This window comes from Equus caballus, chromosome 16, assembly GCF_041296265.1.
Source record: "Equus caballus isolate H_3958 breed thoroughbred chromosome 16, TB-T2T, whole genome shotgun sequence".
Taxonomy (NCBI): domain Eukaryota; kingdom Metazoa; phylum Chordata; class Mammalia; order Perissodactyla; family Equidae; genus Equus; species Equus caballus.
This window is the reverse complement of record NC_091699.1, coordinates 5,661,498-5,684,336: the sequence shown is the minus strand read 5'-3', so window position 1 is coordinate 5,684,336 and position 22,839 is coordinate 5,661,498. Positions and strand designations below refer to the sequence as shown.

Here is a 22,839-nt window from a genome sequence, read left to right as displayed (position 1 = left end):
TCCAAAGGCAGCAACATGCCTGAACCTTCCCAGAGTGAGTGCCTTTTGCCCCCTTCCAGTCCCCCGATTGTCCCGCGCGCCTCCTTTCACTCGCTCTTGCGCCCAAGGCGGCGCCGCCAAAAGGGCTCCGCGGAGGGGATCGCGGCGCGCACACAAAGGGCGCGGGGGAGAGCGGCGGGCAGCGGACCCCGGGGGGCTGGCGGGTCTCGCGCGGCCCCAGCCGACCCCATGAGGCCGGCTCCTCCTGGTCAGGAGCCAAGCGCCGGGCGGCCGCGGCGGAGGGCGGGGAGGGAACCTGTCCTTTGGGAGGCGGCGGCGCAGCAGGCAGTCGGGGCGCGCGTGGGAAACGCTTGCCTGAGAGTTGGGGAGGAACTGAGGCTGAAGCCGAGGGACGAGGAGGGTGGAGCGGAGAGCGCGCGGCGGGCGGGTCCTCCGAAGCCCGAGGAGTCGGTGCGAAGCCGGGGCGCGGGCGAGGCTGCTGCGCGCGGACTCGGGCCCACTCGAGGACCCACGCCTTTGCAGAAGGGTCCCGAACCGCGCCCCGCCGGCTCTGGGCAGCGGCCATCGGGCAGCCCGCGCTGGCCGGCCCGGCCGCCCGCGAGGCGCGCAAGGGGCGGTGATGGTGGAGGAGCCGGCCGGGACTGGGCGCTGGGCTCCCACCCGCCGGCGCGCGGCCTCGGCTCTGCGGGGCGCTCCCCGCCAGGCGGCGCAGCGCGGGGCGGCGGCGCGGCGGCGGGGGCGGTAGGGGACCTGGCTTCGAATCTGGGTCTCACCTGGGCGCGTCGTGGACCCCCGGCGCCTCCTGGAGTCCAGGGTCCGCCGGGGCCGCAGGATCTGCACCTCGAAATTCCCGCGTTTGCTATGTTGCCCTTTGGAGACAAAACAAGGTACTTCCTTCAGCATCCCCCCTGTCCCACTTTCCCCTGGGGTGCGGCGGGGGCCGGGTGCTGGGTGGTGGCGCCGGGTCACACCGGTGGGGCGATGTTTCATTGAATATAGATTGTAAGACATTTTTGTCTTCCTTTAGTCTCTTGGGGATGTATTACTTTGGGGTGTTAGATGTGGCTCTTTTTAACCCTTTCTCCTAACGAGTTGTCGATTTGATCACTTTCGGGGTTTTTGGACAGAGGCGATGGCTTTGGGACAAATCTTATGTTTTGTTTAATTACTCCACCTTCGTTTTAAATCCTCTTTCCCTCTTTCTCTTTCTTCCTTCAAAATCCTAAATCTGGAGCGACCAGAGTAAACCCGGAAAGGAAAGTGGTTTCTTCTCAAAGGGCACTTTTCTGTGAGTTTGGGGCGAGGCACTAAGGCCATCCAGGTCTGGAGTTATTGATTGCTGTCGGTTGACAGTGTTCAGATGTCACCTGCTACCCCAAGGCCATCTGTCCTCACTTTCCTTTCCCCCTACGTTTCCACCTTCTGCCCCCCGTGAATCCTAGCGCACAGAACGGGGAGTGGGCAGAGAACCGGGCTGAGTTTTTCAGCGTGTGTGGCTGTTCATGGAGGTGTTCTTTAGGCTGATTATTAACAGTTGAAAGAAAAAAGTCGTTTTATAAATCAGCATAAATGTCCTTCACCCCCCTCCCCCAATGGCATAAATTTGGGATTGTTTGTGGTAGTTTTTAACTAGTCATACACTTCACTTTCAAAGCCTGCCAAAACATTGAAAGTAACATATTATTGGAAAATAAATGAAAAGAGTTAAGTTACATTTCTTTTCGCATTACTTCTCCCAAGTAGTATAGGATTAAAACCCTAATTCTCAAAATTATACTGCTCTGTGTAAAATTTAGATCGTCTGAGACTATATACTGTTTTTCAGTTAAGGTTTTTATATTATAGTTGATGTTGACAACAGGCTGAACACTTTCTATGATATATATGTGTGTACATATGGTCTTAAGAGAAGAGTTTATGTTGCGTATAAGTTGGAAAGCGAAAGTGTCCAATATTTGAGTAGTACAGGCCCTCATTTTAGGAGTTGCAAAGTGCTGAAAGTTGTCAGTGTAAAGAATATAATCTGAGAGCTTGTGTGTACCCAGAGGTTCTTCACAAAACAATATTCCAGTTTGGGCTGAAATTTGGTGGCATTAACTGGAGACTTGAGACTGAGAGTTTGGACGTTAGTTGATTATAAAAATGCCAAACAGCTAAATCCAGTAAGATTCACATGGTTTTGGTACAAACTTATCGCAGACATTTTAACTTTACAGCTAAGATTTTATTTTTTAACTAGAAGCTCACATTGCTTTGCTTTTTTCCCTTTTATTACACTTTGTAAGTGTAAATGAATACCGTATGTGATTCAGGAACCCATGAAACAGGATAGTTCTGTAGAGGCATTTGGCATGTTTTAGGATTTGAAATACATTTGGATTCACTTAGATTGGCCATCTGTGCCTGTAAACAGGCGTGTTGATGGAACTATTTCTAGTTATTTGATTTAATTGTTGTCCTTTGACATTCATGCATGCACGCTTCTCTATCCTGTCCCCGGACATGAATGAGCTGCACTCAGTAGCAGTCATTGAACAGAATGGAGTTCCTGGCATTCCTAAATTCTCATTTAAACACCTGTGAATTCTGGTTGACCTTGAATGCAGTTGTGCTGCTCTGTTACACTGTTTCTTGTAACTATCTTCAGCTCTGGAGCTAAGCACCCCATTAAAATCTGTAGCTTGGAGCCTAGAATATACGCTTTTTCATAATCACAGCCTGTTTATATGAATTTGAGAGAGTCAGTTGAACAAGTCATAATCTACTGGCATAAAAATGCATTTGAAACTAGTAACCGCAATATGTGGAAAACTTCCACCCTCACTATTGTAGACAACTTTGCAGTCCTCCAGGCCAGAGATCCTGTCTTAATTAAGGGCTCTTAAGGCTCATGCATTCACAGCACAGCCTTCCCCTGCTAACGCCGCTTAACAGCTGTTGTTATTCTTGACAGCATATTAAAATAATGTTACCTTTCATTAGTTACTAATCAGCTCTGTGGTAGTGGGTGATATTTTAGGTCATTTAGTGTGGTAGGGGTAATATAATTGACTTTTTATTGCTTTGTTTTGTACTAGGCAAAAGCTTGAGAATATTTGGTATATACTGGAAATAGGAAATATTAAGTGAGGACAAGTTTTTATGACTGTTTGGATCAGAGCCCAGAACCTTCACACCCCGTGTAGTTTTCTGTTGTAGACTTTTCATTCGACCCTGCAGGGCTGTGCTGAATTAGTTGACCTTCCAGGTCCTGTGTTTGTGATCCTTTCTTTTTGGTAATTTTTTTCTCATCTCTAACAGCTGAAACATCGTTGTTTGCAAGATATTTTTATTAAAATCAGATGATGAATATAAAATAAACATTGCTATGTGCTCTTAAAAGTGACTCTTTCTATAACTACATAGGGATAGAAACTTTTCACAATTTTCAGACAAATGGTTTGTTAAGCAGTCACTAGTATTAAAGATAAAACTCTGTGGGCATGGACTCAATCTGACTTCAATGTTATTTATAATATTTTTCTGATGGTGCAATTACGGCCTTTTTTGCTTTTATTGTGTATAACCAGGGGGTCCATACAGCCAGCTCTAAGCAGTTGTTAGTGACCTAAAAGTCCTCATGTGGATTGAATTCTTCCTTTCTGGAAGAATCCGTAGGAGCCCCTGAAAGGATATTTCTCATTGCCCTTCTAGCTCTAGTGTTCTCCAGGTTTCAAATGCAGATCCATTCAGGTCTTGAAATACAAGATCATGATTCCTAAAATGTGGTAGAATTAATGCAGTCGCCATTAGTCATAGATGGAGATATCTGTGTGCTTAGTATGACATCATCTAAATAGGCCTGTAGTACTATTCAGTAGCTTTTTTTTTTCAGTTTGTGATCAGAAGGTCTCTAGAAACTGCCAGTATTTTCACAAGGTCATGTCTTCAGCACCTCAAGATGAGCACTTTTTAGCATTTTGATTATGTCGTGTAACAAAATTTCCTTTTTAAGTAATTCCACCTAAATAGATGATTTGACTCTGGTCTCTGATATCATTTTCTTTTAAAATATTTGAAACTGCTTTCAAGTTGTATGGATAAAGTTTTCGTCTTCACCTTTCATCTGATGACAGAGAACATGCCTTACTGAGATGCTCCCCTTCCTCTGGATTTGAAAACACAAATTCACTTAGAACTTTGTTTGAACTTCCCAGTGCCTTTTAATAATTCTTGGGAAAGATTTCTTTCATAATTGAAAAGGCTAATCGGAACTGCTCAGTATTTATTAGTTTATCCCCCAAACATTTTTCAACTAATAATTTATTAAACCGTATAAATTTATTATGTTGTATCGAGTTAGATTTGTTCTCTGTTCTCAGAGCTGATTGAAGGATAAAAACCTCTTCCTGGGATAAAAGCCTTTCGTAAAGACTGCAGGGCGATTAAATAAATCCCTGAGTTGGTTGATAGTGGAGGGTTGAACGATGACTGATTTCTGAGTTTAGGATGCAGACTAGCTGCTGACTTGCAGGACTTCCTGTGAAATTAGTTTAACTGGACAGATGGACACTCAGTGGGTCAGTGTTACGGCGGATTGACGTGGCCTTGGCAATATCTGTTATGTCAGGTTCTCAGTGAAGAGTGCCCGTGAGCTACATACCTAGGAGTAAAAAATCGAAGAAAGTCTTTCCACATGAGTCATCTGTTTGATATTTAACTCTGTAATCTTATTTACTGACTCAGTAGTCTCATTTTATTTTGAATTATATATATATATTTCACAATGTAAGTGCTTTATTCATTTTCTCTAATTGGTAGGAGTTTATACTTATTGCCAACCAAATGTTTAAGACAGGTAAAGCGATCTCAGAGTTAAGTTCATCAGAATCATTTAGATAATCATTCTAAAAAGCTTTTCAAAAGCCTTTAAAGAGATCTATGTATCTTTCCCTCGGTCTTCTGGTTTGTAGTTTGCAGGAAACATGCTTTTACAGTGTTCTTGTGCCATTGTTAGCGTCTGCATTCTTTGAGATTTTTCCCTTAATTCTGACTTGTAAAGTAAGATTAACTTTTTGCAAATTATCTTCTCTGAATAATTTTATTATATTTAAACTTGGGGGAGAAAAGATCCTCGCCTGATATTATACTTCTAGTGATAACTACAAAAAATAAGAATCATCATTTCCTCTCTGTTGAATACCTATGCTGAGGTCATAAGAAGAGAAAAGATCCTGATCTTTTAAGCTGGTGAAATAATTAAAACACACATACAGAATCTTTGAACTTTCAAGTTAGAGAGAATCATGTAATCCAGTGTTTCTCAAACTTAAGTAATGTTCCCCTGTTAAAGACACATCTTCTTATTGAGCTCTAGGATATTAGTTAGAAAGCTTTTGGTCACAAGTGACAGAAACCCAACTTAAACTCATATGAAATTAACTCACATAATTGAAGTGCCTGGGGATTGGTTTGGCTCTGAAATTCAGCTGATCAAATAATCTTGTCAAATTCTGTCTGTCTGTGTATCTAGCTAATCTATCTTTCCTTCTTTCAGTCCATGTATCCATCCATCCATCCGTCCGTCCATCCATCCATCCATCCATCCATCTTTTTTGCCCCTATGCTGTGTTTATTCTCCTGCATACTTTCTTCCTGTGCTAGAAAAGTTTTTCTTGGCAGATTTATGTGGGTCTTAAACTTCTGATTCTAGAGAAGTACCTTCTCATCTATATCAGTCCTCTCAAAATTACTCTGGCCATGTTTGGGTCCCATGCCTTCTCTGTACCAATCACGGTGTCCAGAAGAATAGGGCTATCTGATTACTTTGTTGGGGCAGGTAACCCATAGTTGGATATGTCATTGGGGGAGAGGGAATTCCCAAAAGAAAGTGATGAGGGCACACCCAGAAGTTCCAGATACCTGGGGATTGGTTTGGCTCTGAAATTCAGCTGATCAAATAATCTTGTCAAATTCTATCTGTCTGTCTGTATATCTAGCTAGTCTATCTGTCTTTCCTTCAGTCCATCCATCCATCCATCCATCCATCCATCCATCCATCTTTTGGATGTGGACGTCCTTTTATTTTAATATTAGTTAAATATGGAATTCTTAAGAGTAGATATAATTTAATCACAGTTACAGCGTTTATGCAACTGTAATACCAAAATAAATTTATAATTTAATTATGAATAAAATGATAAAACTCCAGCCAAATGCGAATTGACAGCATTCGTTAACTCACCCTTGCAAAGTGAACGTGGCCCTGACTGCCCGTTGGAGGGTCTGGTGAGGTCAGCTCGCCTTTGCTGTGGCTGCCTTAGAAGGCATCCTTCACTGCTCCCACTGGGTCTCTGTGTGAACAGTCATGAAACTTTATTCCTATGGCACAGCATACCAGCGTTTGGGTTTTACTTGGTTTGAAAGCATATTTGCATATTATATTTACATCTTTTATTTTCTCTTTATCCTACAACCACTCGGCTGCACTGTGATTGTAAACACAAATATAAACCTGACTGCTAAAATTGTAGGACAGTACTTGGTAATAAGGTGGTCATCCCACTAATTTAAAGTATACTTCTTTGCCTTTTTTTGGTTTTACTTGTCATCAGTGTGAAAACACAAAATTAAAAACATTTTCACAGAAAAAGTACAGATCTTCAAAACATACTTGTTTTGGATTCTCAGGACTTCTCAGACCTCAGATTGAGAAACGCCAATAGACCAGTCTCTCCCATATCTAAGCTGCAAAGCAAGTCAGTTTACACATTCACAGCATAGGTTTCAGTTACGATGTTTTTCCATTCAGATGTAAGTAGGTTTTCCTTAAAGGAACATTTTTCATACACGTGATTATGAATGCGCAGAGAATTATAAAATGGGTCTCTTCCAACTCTCGGTCAAATTTGAATGTAAAACCATATGAGGATATCACTTGGAGGTGCCCCAAATCTCCTGTTTCATTTAATACTGTTATAGTATGTTAATCTTTTATTCATCTAAACCGATGCTTCCCAAAGGGCATGCTATTGGCATCTTGGTGGACCAAAAGCTTTCTAACTAATAAGACACTTTTTTTTGTTGTGAGAGACTGTTCAGTGCATTGCAGGCTGTTTAACGTCTCTGGGCCCCAGACACTAAATGCCAGGAGCACCCCCATCATTGTGATGCCATGGTCACAATGCGCCCTAAGGGCTGGCACCATGACTGAGTTGGGAGCCACTGTACAGAACCCTTTAAGATTTATTCCTGTTTATGGTGGGCCAGGGCCCCACGTAGGACAGACTCAGACTTCACCCCCAGAACTACCTCTTTCTGAGAGTATGCCCTTAGGTACTTTATTTGCTTTCTCTGTTGAATGGAAATAAGAGCATTCACTTCATAGAGTTCTTGAGAAATTTAAAGGAAATAACGCCTATTTCCTTACCTTTTTTAGAGTGATTTTCAGTTGTTTACTATTTTACCTTGAGAATCATCAATGCCTTAAATATAATCACCAACTGTGATGGTCATTCCCTTATTCTGGTAAATGGGAATTAGAAGAACAGAACAGGGGTTTTATAGACTTTAAGTGTCCTTCTCATTCTTTAGATGAATTTTTATTGATGGTTTGAACAGAACCTTTGTGGATTGTGTAAGGTCCTGGAAAGGTGACTGGAATGGGAGACCAGACTTCCCGAGTTTGTCCCCAGCTTTGTGACTGCCGCAAGTTAATAAACCTCCACTTTACAATGGGAGATGAGAGGAAATGAGAATCAAGGCAGACAGATTAATCAGTGAGCTTAAAAATCTCGTCCAGCTCTAAGCATTCTGGATTCTCACCAGGAGAGCAGAGTGTCGACTTCTCAGATTGAATAGTTTCCTCCTTTAAGTATTTTCCAAATACCTGTTGTGGATCCAGTTCAAATTATGCCAACTATGTAATAAAACTGTATAGAATTAGGATCCAAGAGCAGAAAAATTTCTAACATTATAATGTGAGTTATTTTTATGTTTTTCCTACAGATAATTTTAGTAGATTTCCATATGAGTTATCAACTATCCCTTTCCAGACAGGAAATTAGTACACTCTTTGTAATTCTGGCTGTAGTGATTAATTCACATGACTGATGAAGAAAGCACTGGAGAGAAAGAAAAAGGGATGATGTTTTAATAGTAGATTTAAAAACACGAGAACTCGTGTTTTGTGGATCATTGAGGGCGTGCAACTTTTTGCTCTTGTTTTGTTCAAGGCACCCCACAAGTCTCCCCAAATGTTACTGCTCAAGGGACCTGCTATATGGCCATCCTTGAGGCCCATGCATCAGCCTGCTTACAGAATTTCCCCAAGTGAGCCCCCTTGGGTAGGAGCTAAAACAGATCAACTTTAATCCCCAAATCTGCTGTCGCAGAGTGTTAAAGCATTGTTTTATCCTGTGTTAAAAACATTCTCCAACTTAGAATGACAGTTATTATGAAATACTGCTATGGTTTTCATCATAGTAATTAGTTGTATATTTTCTCAGTCAAAGGGTTTTATTTTATCTTTGATATTTTGGAAAAAAATCATCCCCCAAACCTATAACTTATTTTTTTTTAAAAAAATTAATTTCTAAGTAGTAATGGAAAAACAAGTTACGTTCTTGCAATTATTTTTCTCAACTAAATGTTCAGCTCTTAATCTTTCTGTGTTACTCAGAACATCATGTCATATGTAAGTGTAGTCGTTGGTCTAGGGACTCTATGTTTTTTCAGTACTAATTTGCGAAAATGCTAACGTTAAAACAACTTTTTCTTATGAGTGTTTCTGTAGAGAAATTAGTGCTTTTAAACTAGGAGCCACAATTGGCTAACATCTAGTTATTCTATAGAAGCCCATCGAATAAATTATTTTTATTTTTACAAAAAAAATTCACTTTTGAGGCTGGCCACATGGTTTAGTGGTTAAGTTTGATGCACTCTGCTTCAGCGGCCCGGGTTCCTGGGTTGGGATCCTGGGCGTGGACCTGCACCACTCATCAGCCATGCTGTGGCGGCATCCCATATATAAAATAGAGGAAGACTGGCATGGATGTTAGATCAGGGCTAATCTTCCTCAAGCAAAAAAAATTAAAATAAATCACTTTTGAAAGTATACTCCATTTAATTGGTTAACTTAAAAACAGTAGCTATCATGTGTTAAACATTGTGTCCCAGGGGGCTGGCCCCGTGGCCGAGTGGTTAAGTTTGTGCACTCTGCTTCAGTGGCCCAGGGTTTTGTTGGTTCGGATGCTGGGCATGGACATGGCACCACTCCTCAAGCCATGCTGAGGTGGCATCCCACATGCCACAACTAGAAGGACCCACAACTAAAAATATACAACTATGTACCGGGGGTGTTTGGGGAGAAAAAGGAAAAATAAAATCTTTAAAAACATTGTGTCCCAGACTCCATGCTATCATTTTATGGGCATCATTTCCTTTTTCTTAAGAACCCTATGAGGGTTATTGCCATTATCTCCATTTTAGAGAGAGAGTAATTAATGTATCTAAGGTCTCACTCTTAGATAGTAGTAGTTCTGGGATTGAAGGCTAAGTCTTTGCCACCTGGGACCTTAAGCACCATGCTCTGCTGGAATTCACTGTCCGTATTCCTGGAAGCAAAGCAAGGCTCCTAGAGTTAATGTCATGTGACTCTCACTCAGGAAGAGGTGGAAGTTTCTCCTAGGGCCTCTTACTGTGCAAGCATCTTACTAAATGATGTGCCTAGAGACCTTGCCCAAGTGGGTTTAGTTTCCATATATAATTTGAGAGTATAAAAAGTGGGAACTCTCAAATGACTTTTTAAAATACAGTGGCTGACAGTTTAGGTACTAGGCCATTACAATTATATTTTTAGTATTAGAACATGAAATACCCTAAGTACAGTATATTTTCAAAATAATTTTTATCCTTTGATACATTATTTTAGGCAAGAGTACAAAATACATTAAACTAGTTGCTCTACAAGTAGGTTTCATCTAAAATCTAATTACATTTTTTTTTACAATTTTTTTTTAAGATTGACACCTGAGCTAGCATTTGTTGCCAATCTTCTTTTTTTTTTCTTCTCCCCACCAAAGCCCCCCAGTACCTAGTTGTATATTCTAGTTGTGAGTGCCTCTGGTTGTGCCATGTGGGATGCCGCCTCAGCATGGCTTGATGAGCGGTGCCATGTCCATGTCCAGGATCCGAACCCTTGAAACCCTGGGCCGCCGAAGCGGAGTGCGTGAACTTAACCACTCGGCCATGGCGTGGTCCCTAATTAGATTTTTAACTCATGAGAGTTATTGTGTTTATATCACAATTTTACTTTACGTTGTAAGTTTTTCTTTTTCCTTACTTTTCTAGATGCCAAGAAATATTCTATAAAACCTAGGCAGCATATTTTAATTATTTTTCCCTTTCAAGACATCTGGAATATTGAATATGAATTTTTAGACATTTCTGTCTTTTTGAAGATTTCTTTTGTAAGATGAGTAAGCGGTTCAGCTTTAGTAGAAAGTAAAGTTATTGCTGCATGGAGCCCTTATGGACACAGGCAATAGTGTGTGTGTGTATGTGTCCCTTTTGCTAATCATATTTGAAATGCCATGCAAGAGCTTGGGTCCCTCCTTCCTGTTGATAAGTTTTGCATATCCTATTTAATACTTCTAGATAGTAGGCATTTGGAGGAAGCTGTGACTTGTCTAGATTAGTAGTAAATTTCCAGAACACAAAATAAATTATAGTTTTCTTTCCTGTGATAGGTTTATAATAATCTTGAGTGAAAATGAGAAATTGGGAAAGGGGGAAAGTTTTGATTCTTAACAGGATGTGCCATATTTTCATTTTTTAACTGAATGTTACTGATCTATAAAATTTTTAGAAAGTATGAGATCAAGTGTACCCAATATACAAAACTTATTTATATCCCTAAAAAAGGTATTACTCGCTTGGCACCATGAAATTTAATCAATAACTTAATTGAGTCTATGATACACTTTTCATCTACCTGACACATATGAGCACATAGGAAGTGTAGAATGGAATATATAGCGCTTTCTCTCTGCCATGTGTGTAATTTTGATGAAATAAGCCTTGTGTTACAACCATTGTAAAAGAAGGACAGTTCACCTTCTAAGCTTCCTACCCCCCTAGAATTCCTTTGATGTTTTTTATCATTCAAGAATGAATGTATTCATCCCTCTGTGTGTTAGTAAAGACATAGCAAAATGTCCGGCCCTGGAAATGTCAAGTTCAGCTTTTGCCTGCAGCCACTGCTAGACCCCGGCTGCCTGGCCTTGTGAGTGTGTGAACTCAATTTAGTTTTGAAGGGCACTCCACCCACGTTGTAACACCGTCTTGAAGGGCACAGTGCTGTTAGTGCTGTAAAGAAGCCTCATGAAATCAAAATGTGTTGAGCGTTATTCTTCATGACACTGATTTTTATATCAGATTGTCATTGGAGGAGCAGTTTGAGCTGCAAAAGTCTTCTCTGAAATAGAATATTAGGACAATAAACGGGGATTGATTGCATTCATTGTTCAAAAGAGATTTGAGATTTAAAATTCAAGTTACATTTTTGACAACTTATAGCAAGTTTTTGGCAGCTTCCATTGGTTTTATTTCCTACTGTCTAATTCCTATCAGTGTTTTGGGTTCTTGACTTGCTCAGTGTGGGAAAGGGTTGTTCAGCGATCCTGCGCAGCGTCTGTGGTATGCAGAATACAGGTTTGAAGCCACAGATAGGATTTGCATTTGTGTTACCTGAGCAGAATAACTCCCAACATTGATTTTTGGTCCCCTCTGAGATTTCTCCAGTTATTTTAAGACATATTGGAAAAAGTCTAAAACAAAACTAAATCTAATTTACCCACTTAAAATTGGTGTATAATACAACTCATTTATGAGGTAAGAACTTTTGTGTGTAATAAGATGAGGATGGAAATAAATGACTGGAGGATAATGAAACATGTGGTGAGGGGACAGGGAATGGTTTGGATGGGATGTTAAGCATGAGGATCTCGTCATTGATTATAAAGCCTTGGCATCAGTTTTCATCGCCTCTCCCTTGGGCATGGCTTTGTTTCCAGTGTCTAGGGCCTGTTGTCTTTCATTAAGAGCCTTGTAAACGTTAAATCAACTCAAAGACTTCAAGACGACCGCTCTGCTTGTGAGTGCTCCCAGGTTTGCAGGGCAGTGAGCAAGGACAGGCTTGCACATGGAAGTCAAGTCTCTGAGTTAACTAGTGCTGGTAGCAAAGGGTAAAATACCTTTGTGGAACAGATGTCCCCTTCGTTCTTTTTGCTCGGATGGCTAGGGTGTAACTTATGTAGAGTTAGGATGTAACTCTTCTTTTTTGGGGTAAAACTTAGGGAGAGTCTATAAAGAATGGCATTCTGAAGTATCTGCTTTGGCCAAGGACTTCGAGTCCTCAGGGTGCATGTAGTCAGCCTGTTTCCAGACCCCATGAAGCCCCCTCAGCCTGTGGGCCTGTACCCAGGAACACCACCTTTTTTCCCTTGTCTTTTCCCTGGTTCTCTTGGCAGAATTTTATGAGGAAATAGCCGTTGCTCCTTACCCCAGCCCTACATCTCCATTGGGATGAGTACTAAAGCATGTGAGACAGCAAAACGTTAAATACGTGGGAGAGATTTTGAAATGCTTCCACACGCATTTCCTATCTGACTCGTATGTCAGCCCTGTGCGGTGAGTGAAGGAGTAAGGCTATGTAAAAATGAGGAAGCCAAGGGACAAAAAGAGGCTAAGGAAGTTGATTGACCTAATGATGCCCGCCTGGCCTTTGATACCATAAGCCGTTGTGGGGTCTTCATGGCCTGTTAATACAGCTGCCCATTTTTACACCTGGAGAACCTGAACTCCAGAGAAATTGTAACTAGTTCACCCTCACATATGTGTCGTCTTGTAGCTGGAACTGGAATTATCTGCTGACCGCCAGTTTGGTATTCTTGACTTCATACCCTGCTGAAGTCAGCACCTTGCACTTCGAAAAGAAGTCAGAATAGGTGGTATTTGCCCTGTTTATAGAGGATGAAATTGAAATGCAGAAAGAGAAGTCTGCCACTGGTTACACATCCTGTTAGTAGCAAATGCTAAGACTAGATTAGAATTTAGGATTCATGGGTAAAAAACACAGCTTCTTAATGCTTTGTCGTCCCCCAAATTTTTAGCAGTTAGTCAATCTGTCTTTTATATGTCGACTGCAGTTTGTTTTTTCTCAATTAAATATATTATATAGTATGGTTTTGAGAGTAACAGGAGAAAGCTTGATTTAAGGAGGAATTTTATGCCACAAATTATTAATCCAGGAGCTTTCAAAAGGTTCCTTTATCCATACACAGGAGCACAGTGTTGTATACAGGATCCTTTGTGCTCTTTTGATGATAAAATTAGTATTAGAGATTTGATAGCCTGGAACTCATTAGTATGCTGCATAGACCTTACCGTTTCTTTGTGGTCTTTCTGCCAACAATTCCAGTTGGGAAAAACAGAAGATAGAATGACTAGAGTGGCCGGCTAAAGTACAGGACACCCAGTTAAATTTGAATTTCAGATACTACTTATACTAAAAAATTATTCATTGTTTATATGAAACTCAATTTTAACTGAATGTCCTGTATTTTTATTTGCTAAATCAAGCAACCCTAAGAATGACTCTTGTCTCGAACACATTTATAATACATTCTGTTTAGTGCCTTGTCTTAGATTTCTTAAATGTGACCTGTTTTCAGAGAAATACAGACGTGGGATTCAGGCAGGTTTTTTAAGGACACTAACCTTAAGAATCTTTGTTCTCTTGAGTCCTCTGAGGCAGAGTTCTTACCTCTGTGGTTGAGTGTGCCATCCTTTTGTGATCTGGATGGAAAGAAGTTAGAGACTGTTATTGGAAGTGATCTTACTCTCCCTGGCCTCATGTGCCTGAATTTGACTTTGACCCTTTCTGATGCAGCGGGAGGTTATGGAGGCCTTCTTCATGACAAGCACTGAGGTTCCCGAACTTTTGTATTCTTCCAGGCTGTAAGACTTGGAACAGGAGACCTGGTTTTGCTACCAAATAGCAGAGTATGTTTGGTTCAACCATTTAATTTAGCTTCATCATTGACAAAGCAGGATTGTTAATGCCTGTCTCACTAGGTTTAAATAAAAGGTGCTTTTTTACCCTCAGTATCACTAATGTAAATAGTTTTCAAAGTCCCATACAATCAAGGAAGAGCAAGAAGGGAAAACAGAGATCGTATGCAAGGTCATAGGAGTGATTTGCCCGGTCAGAATCACCACGCAGCTTTCTTGAGTCCCATCTAGTACTTTTTACCCTTATATTTGACATGTTTACAGTCACCTTTTCCATCTTTATTCGTTTGTGTGCATTTACATTTAATTTGATATGACAGCAAGATCCAATATATATATAAATTAACCTCTGAACACAAAATAAACTTCAGTTTGGGGAGGAGAGGTCAGTTAATAATTTATCTGAGGTTGCTCATTACCATTTCCCTGGTGCCCAGCCCTGCTCAGCGATCTTTACCTCATGAGAATAATTCATTCTAGACAAAAAGGACGCTTAAAAGTGAATTCAATTAAAATAGCAGTGAAAATGTTTTAATTGGAACTTTATCTTGAAAAATGGAACCGTAGATTATGAAAGTAAATTTATCTTATTTTAGATTTCATAAAATTGAGATTATAATGAAAACTCCTTGCTAATTTTTACAATAAACAATTGATTTTCTGACAAAACTATACCATAAACCATGGCACATGTTTATCATATAAATACATGTGTACCTCATGTTTGACTTTTGCAGCAGGATCATAAAGAGATTTTTTTTCCCCCAAAAAATAGTTTTTTTGAATTAATATTTGAAAACTTCATCAGTTTTTCCAAGGGCCTTTCTTAGTCTAGAATGTAATTATTTGAACAGAATTCTCTTTTCAAGTATCTGTTATCTCATTATCCTGGTTGATTCTTTCTTCAGTTGTTAGCTGGTCTTTAATTGGGCATAGCTCTTGTTCGTCAGTGGCTCTGCGTAATATTAGAATGCTTCTCCAGCATCACTTTTGTCTACTTCTGGAAATTCTGTATCTTGTATAGGAATTTCAATTTCAGTTTGCAGGTGATTTGTACTTGTATAGAGACTGAAGTATTAAAAACTCATCGGAAGAGGATAGAAGTTAGTCTTAAGAGGAGGGGCCCACTTCATCCAGCCACGTAGGTCATGCACTGCAACACTTCTGGGAGGCCTGACGAGGGAGGTGTGAGGGACGATTTAATTTGATCTGTGGTTGATTCATAAGTGATGGTTTTGATAACATGTGTTTTCACACTCAAGCATATAACCGCAGGGGCTCAGATAATCAACAATGTGGTCATGAGAAACTCCTTCCCTCCAGGACTGGTAGTTAATAAGAATTGTTGATTGAATGACTGAATATACTAGATCCATTTACCTGTGTCATTTAATACTGAGTTCATGTCTCCAAGAAAATATCTAGAGGTAAATCACTTGTGAGACAATTAACTATAGTAATAGACAACACGTGAAGAATTTTTTTAAAAGATTGGCACCTGGGCTAACAGCTGTTGCCAATCTTTTTTTTTCCTGCTTTATCTCCCCAACCCTCCCCCCGTACATAGTACATAGTTGTATATCTTAGTTGTGGGTCCTTCTAGTTGTGGCATGTGGGACACCGCCTCAACGTGACCTAACGAGCAGTGCCATGCCTGCCACCAGGATCTGAACCCTGGGCCGCAGCAGCGGAGCGCATGAACTTAACCACTCGGCCACGGGACTGGCCCCATGATGAATTTTTGAACACTGGCTCTGAGACATGTAGTCAGCACTGCAGCGTATATGAGGATAAATTAGCCATGATCAGTTATGATGCTTAACGTCAGAGAGATGGTTAATAGCTAAAACACAATGTTGATTTTCTGTAACGAATATGCTAGCATTCAGATATTCAAAAGACTGTTGTCCCTTTTGATGCAGTTAATTTAGGAGGCTTCATTTATTTATTCACTCACTTCACTCAAGAAATATTTACTGAGGACATACTGTGTAACAGGCATTTTCTATGTGACAGGGAATGCAGTAGTGAACAAGGGAGACAAGTAGCTCTGATGAAAATTTACATCTGGTCAGGAAAGACAGGCAAACCAGCAGATGAATAAACAAGAAAAGTATCTAATAATGAGATGAGGAGGCTGTGATCAGCCGGCGCAGGGGAGGGGAGAGCATTCCAGACTGGGGGCAGTTGGAGCTAGTGTGCTTGAGGAGCACCAAGGAGGCCAGCATGGGCGAGAGCAGCCGCGGTGGGGGTTTCAAAGAGTTTGGGTTTTATTCTCAGTTCATGGAGGAGCCAAGTTGGGTAGTTAAGCTCTTAAGGTTTACTCTGTTAAAAGATTACTCTGGCTGCTGTGTGGAGAATGGATTGAAAGGGGCATGTATGATATGAGAGAGAGCAGTTAGGGCTGTGGCCATAGTCCAGGTAGGATATGGTGGGGCTTGGACCAGAGCGGTAGGACAGGAGATAGAAATGAACAGGTTGGGATAGAAGGTTTTGTGAGTCAAGTAGATGCAACTTGGATTGGACGTGAGAATGGAAGGAAATGGAGATTGAGAGTAATTCCTAGGTGTCTGGTTTGAGTGACTGGGAGGTGATGGTGCTATTTCTTACTGTGAGGGAGACTGGCTGGGAGTGAGGTGGGAGCAAGATGACGTTGGGAGGGGCATTAGGAATTGTTTCCCCCGTTTTCACCTGTCTGCTTAGATATCCACATGGAGTTGTTACGTATGTGGTTTGATTAAAAAATAAAAAGGTTGATCACCATTTTCCAATGAGAAGATAAGAAATAAGTTAGGGCAACGTTTTGGGTTTGTAGCTGAAATAGTTAAAATACCTATTTTCATATTGATTTCGCAATTTAAGTTACATGTACATATTTAAAAATCTCGTAAGTTCCATGAATTTACACGTACTGCTGTTTTCCTATCTTACATTTTACAAAACAATTTTATTTAAAAGCTTCCTATACATTTTTGACAGCTTCACATGTGTTTGTGACATCAATTGCCTTTGGCACTGCGGCTGCCATATAAGCATTTCCCAGAGTACCTCCCCCTCATTTCTCTCTGTTTTTAAGATACAGCATTATTTGAATCAGTGTATGTTGCTGTCACTGGAAAGTTTGTCCTAAGTCACAGCATGTCTTCATAAAGCATTAGGACAGTTATTTTTTAGAAACTCTGTGCGGTGGGTATATACTTGTGATCTGTGCTATGGACCTGTCTACTGTGTTACTTTTAAAAGAGAGCTTTAAAGGGGTTTTATAACTGCATCCAATGCTTGAAATTTTGAGGGCATCCGGATAATATCTGTGTTATTTTTTTGCCCATTTCATTCTAGACTGGCACCATTTCAGAATAATATATATTTACCAAACAATACAGTGTTGTTCAAAGTAAAATAATTAAGGGAGCATCCCATAAATGAAAGACTTAGTGGAAACTCAGAAATAGGACAACCTCTTCTTTTCCCCTCAGCTTTCTTCTTTTTTCACTTAATAAATCTGGAGATTATTTGTATCAGTGCATATGACCATCTTTCACTGTCTGCCTAGTGGTCCATAGGATAAATGCGTTTAGCTAGCCTCCCATTGGTGTTATTAGGTTTCTTCTCACCTTCGCTAAAACAAATAGTACTACAGGAAATACCCTGGGCATTGGCAAGCTTTTTTTGTCTTGCCATTTGGTGAAAATAATCCCTATGTTATTGTAGGGTAGAGATTGCGTTGTTCTTATTATGGGCACATTCTTTTAAGTATTCTCAGCAGTAGCAAGTTTTTATCTTTTGAAGGTAAATTTGAGTTTTGGGGAAAGTCAAGTCTTGTGCATGAGCTAGATAGTAAGTTAGCTGTTAGTCTAGGTTTTATTGGGTCTTTGTTTTTTGAGAGGACGGCTTAGTGAAAACCAAGATCTAACTTTTAGATAAAACTAATCTTATTTGGCTTACAAATTTTCTTAGAAGTTAGTTTCAAAAGAAGAGTTCCAAAAATGTCTAAAGTAATGGTAGTATCAATTGGTATAAGACTATGGCTTTCCAAGGGGAATTATTTGAAATGAATAATCATTTGGATGTGTATGATCTGGTATGTTTGTTTAAAAAAATCACCCACTGTGAAGGCTTTAGCTCAAATAGGTTTCTTCCACAGGAGGGTACATTAAAAACATAAATAATTTAAGTTTTCTTGGATTGAATTTTTAAAATTAGGTATTGCCTACTTTTTAACTTTCTTCCTTTATACCAGGAGTAGGTAATCTAGAATAAATCATTTTTACCATTCATCATTATTAGGATATTTACAGAAGTCTAGTCTTTCTATCAGATAAAATTGTTTGCATTTCCCATTTCCCCTTCTAAATCTAATCTATATATAGCAATATAGATAAAACTATCTAAAATCAAGCATATTGCTAGCCAAATTTAGATAAATATTTATCTTTAACTTTCAAATATTTAACTTCAGAACAAGTTGTATGTTTTAAACAGCAGATTAATTTCCCTATTTATGTTTTCTTAAGACTATTGTCAAATTTAGTGTCTTTTACTTTAATATAAACTGGTTTTGAGAAAAGCAGACTTGATGCTTGATGTGTTGTAAATCAGGTATCTGAAAATATGTATATATGGGAGTCATACTTTATTAAAATTATTCATTGAAGCAATCGTCCCTTACAGTTTTTCAAAATAAAACTTTCTTAACCAAACCATCTTGTTTATATTTTCTATGACAAATCGAATTATGATCTGACCAGCTTACCGTGAAGGAATTTTTAGCAGCTGTCAGAGGCAGCGCCTTTCCATCTGAAATATTTAATGTGTCACGTGTTCTGTTCTGCAGAGAGATGGTCAATTCATGGTTTGCTGACAGAGTTCACACCATCCCTGTCTGCAAGGAAGGTGCCAGAGGCCACCCGGAATCCTGCTCTTCCCCCTTGCAGCAGACTTCCCATGCAGATAGCAGCGCCCCTGGGACACAAACCAGGAAAATCTCTGCCTCCGAATTTGACCGGCCTCTTAGACCCATTGTTGTCAAGGATTCTGAGGGAACTGTGAGCTTCCTCTCTGACTCAGAAAAGAAGGAACAGATGCCTCTAACCCCTCCAAGGTTTGATAATGATGAAGGGGACCAGTGCACAAGACTTGGAATTAGTGAAAGATGTTTCTAGTCTTTTGGATGTCACAGCCTTGTGTCACAAAATTTTCTTGCACATCCATGGACTCATTGCCGCTGACCACTATTCCCTGTTCCTCGTCTGTGAGGACAGCTCCAACGACAAGTTTCTTATCAGCCACCTCTTTGATGTTGCAGAAGGTTCAACACTGGAAGAAGCTTCCAATAACTGTATCCACTTAGAATGGAACAAAGGCATTGTGGGTCATGTGGCAGCGCTTGGTAAGCCTTTGAACATCAAAGATGCTTATGAGGTAAATAGGGAGCCTTTGGAACCCTGGAGATGGGCTGGGGAGGGGAACATGGGTAGGCATTGGACAACTACTGTGAATGGGGGTGTTATTAAAAACTGAGATGTATGCAATAAGATAACTGAGAGGTAGTAATTTGTGTACTTAGTTAAAACTAGAATGTATGGTAGTAACTTTCCCATCTTTTAAATCTTTTTTACTGGTGGTTGAGTCAAGGATATGAACCTGAGAAAAATCTTATCTTGTTTTTCTCCTTAATGATAATTTAACATAGCTCATCTCATAGTTATATTCTCTCATCACTATACATTTTCCTATCTGTTATTTACATGTCTGAGGATTTTACTGAGATTCCAACATGATAGGTCCAAAAACTGTCAAGAAACCAAACTCATAGGCTTTTCAAAATTCATTCATTCATTCATTCAATCATATCCACTCATTCAAAGTCTCATTGACACCAAAAAAGTTTGATTTTCTGTCTTTCCATCCTTTCTTCCGTGTAGTTCTATGTTATGTATAGTTGCTGTACATTGTGCTATAGTTATGTATAAGTCTTTAATTAAGGACCTAAAGATTATACTATACGATTCTTCAAACTTTCTATTTAAAATAATCCTTTTTATTGATAGAATTATGGGTTTTAAACAAAGCATCTTAATTGAATGACACTTGATATATTTATGAAATACTTTCTAGCACTTTGAAAGAACAATTATTCTAGCTACCTACCACATAGTACACCATAAAGGTTCCGGGATAATCCCAGCTCGACATTCTTATATGTAATTTGAGAGGTCACTGCTGTTTTGTTCACCCCTGTATCACTGGTGCCTAATACAGTGCCTGGTGCATGGTTGAGTCTTAATAAGTATTGATTCAGTGAAACTTATAGTAGATAAGATAGATAAGTAGAATAGAAAGCAGAGCATAATAGATGCCAAGGAAAATGTGGTAGGTTCATGGAAGCAGGAGATGACATTGAGTTGGGGAAATGGAGAAAGGTTTCTTTGAGGAAGTAATGCTGATAACGGATCCTGGAAAATAGATAAGATTTGAATAGATTGAGTTGCGTGCACGGTGAGATCCAGATGTAAAGAGAAGCTGGAAGAAGAGACAGGGAAGTTGGATCGCATGGCACTTGTATGGAAATGTAGGGGTATAGTCAGTATAGACATTAAGGAGCTGTTGGAGCAGAGCCCAGAGATTGCTGGGGTCTTGAATTCACCAGGTTGAGGAGTATGTATGTGGTCCGGGGCCATGGGGAATAATTGAAGATGGTTTGAAAAGTGGACTAGTATGATTCTGACTGTGCTTTAGAAAGATGAATTTTACAGTGGTCATAAAATGAATTAGAGGGAAAAATACTGGAAGCTGGGAGGATAGATTATTGTAATAGTGTGAAGAAGTGAGGACCTGAACCAGGGCATTGGCCTTAAAGATCAAAAGGAGGGAATGGACTTCAGATGAAGAAGCAGAATCTGCTGGACTTGAGAGCTAATGGGAGATGGAAGTGAGGAGGAAGAGAGGAGTCACAGGTGACTCAGGTTTCAAGTTGGGTAAATAAATGATGGTAACTGGTAAGGAACACTGAGGGCAGGGATTTGGGGAGAGATGTCGTAGCTCAGAAAGGTTAAATCCTGAGATATTTTTCAGAATCCATTCTGTACAAGCAGTTGCTTCAATTCGGATTCTTCATGGAGCTCTCTCCATGTCCTCTTTGAGCTCTGTAGTAACGTCACACGGTAGCTGACTCCAAGAGGGGGGTATTAAGGACACAGCTGAAGGACTGCTGCCAGATTTGCGGAATTCCCTTCCTGTCTTAGGTGACAGCTGTGTTTCCGCTTTTCAAGGGCACTATAGTCTCAAGTACAGTAGGACCATAAATATGCTTCAGTTTTGCTGAGAAAGTTTTCATCTGTCCGCGTGCTTATGTTTCTTCAGCCCAGAGAATTTTTTCCCTTATAAGCATTTTGTTTCATCTGCTTACCATCTTTAAAGTTTTGACAATGTAATTTTTGTTTTGCAGTTAGTAATGATTTAATTCTTTTTTTTTTAAAAGATTTTATTTTTTCCTTTTTCTCCTCAAAGCCCCCCAGTACATAGTTGTATATTCTTCGTTGTGGGTCCTTCTAGTTGTGGCATATGGGACGCTGCCTCAGCGTGGTTTGATGAGCAGTGCCATGTCCGCGCCCAGGATTTGAACCAACGAAACACTGGGCCGCCTGCAGCGGAGCGCTCAAACTTAACCACTCGGCCACGGGGCCAGCCCCGTAATGATTTAATTCTTGTACTGCTGTCTAAAAGAGGCCCCATGCCCTTGATCTGTGACGCTCCCAGAGTGAAGCCTCTTAGCATGTGGGTTCCTCATGTTGCCACTTCACTCTCGGCACCCTGATCTGTGTTTCTAGTGGCCTTGCAGAAGTTGTTTGTGTCCTAGGAATTTCAATAGAAGCTGTGGAGTTGATCTGTGACATGTAATTTACATTGGTATTAACAGTGGAAGTCGGTGGCTAATGAGTAATTCATTTCTCAGCCCCACCCATAATTTGAATAATCAAAATACTGTCTCATGGCCTTTGTGAAAGTAGTCAGAGTATGAAAATACATTCTAATGTTTTCTGAGTCCTCCCTCTTTAAAAATGCATCTGTAAAAATGACACTGTACAACAGTATTTCTTAAGCTTATTTGACCACAGAACACTTTAAAAGTTGTAATGTAGCAGAAGACCATGAGGTAGCCATGAAATATAGTAGTATTCAGACTGAAGCTAAGAATTAAAAAATAGTCTCAGACAAATTAATTGTAAGAAGGGGTCAACATTTGATTCACTCTTTAAAACTTTGTAACAGAATGACCTAAATTTGAGGATTCAACCATTTTATTACTAGTAAAATTACACATTCATATATTTAAAATCTAAGACAAGCTCCCCAACTTAGACCAGTAATTCTCAATTAGACCACAAATACCAATGATAGGGTTAGTTGGTAAATGCTGCCTATATATTGATGTTCAGTCACACCATCTCCTCCTGCATCAGCCCATCATTTATGCAGCTTTCTTGAATGTGGCACAGCATTTATGAATAATAAGATATTGACACATAATAATCAGAACAACTATATAAATGTGTTTTGGTGTTTTCTTTGTACAGTCATGGGTTGCTTAACCACAGGGATACGTTTTGAGAAATGCATCACTAGGCGATTCTGTTACATGAACATCATAGAGTACACTTACACAAACCTAGATGGTTTAGATTACACACCTAGGCCATGTGGTACTAATCTTATGGGACCGCTGTCGTATATGTGGTCTGTTGTTAACTGAAATGTTGTTATGCGGTGCAAGACTGTATATGAAAA

At 40.0% G+C, this 22,839-nt stretch overlaps 1 protein-coding gene across 1 annotated transcript in view; it reads left to right on the top strand.

Annotated features, from left to right (window-relative positions):
• The first annotated feature begins 634 nt into the window (after positions 1-634).
• Positions 635-22,839, top strand: part of LOC102148979 (cGMP-specific 3',5'-cyclic phosphodiesterase) — a 37,917-nt gene continuing 15,712 nt past the window's right edge. Inside the window, 3 exon segments of the mRNA XM_070238377.1 lie at positions 635-887; positions 18,887-19,186; positions 19,188-19,473. Coding sequence (XP_070094478.1) covers positions 862-887; positions 18,887-19,186; positions 19,188-19,473 — 612 coding nt within the window. The 5' untranslated portion in view covers positions 635-861.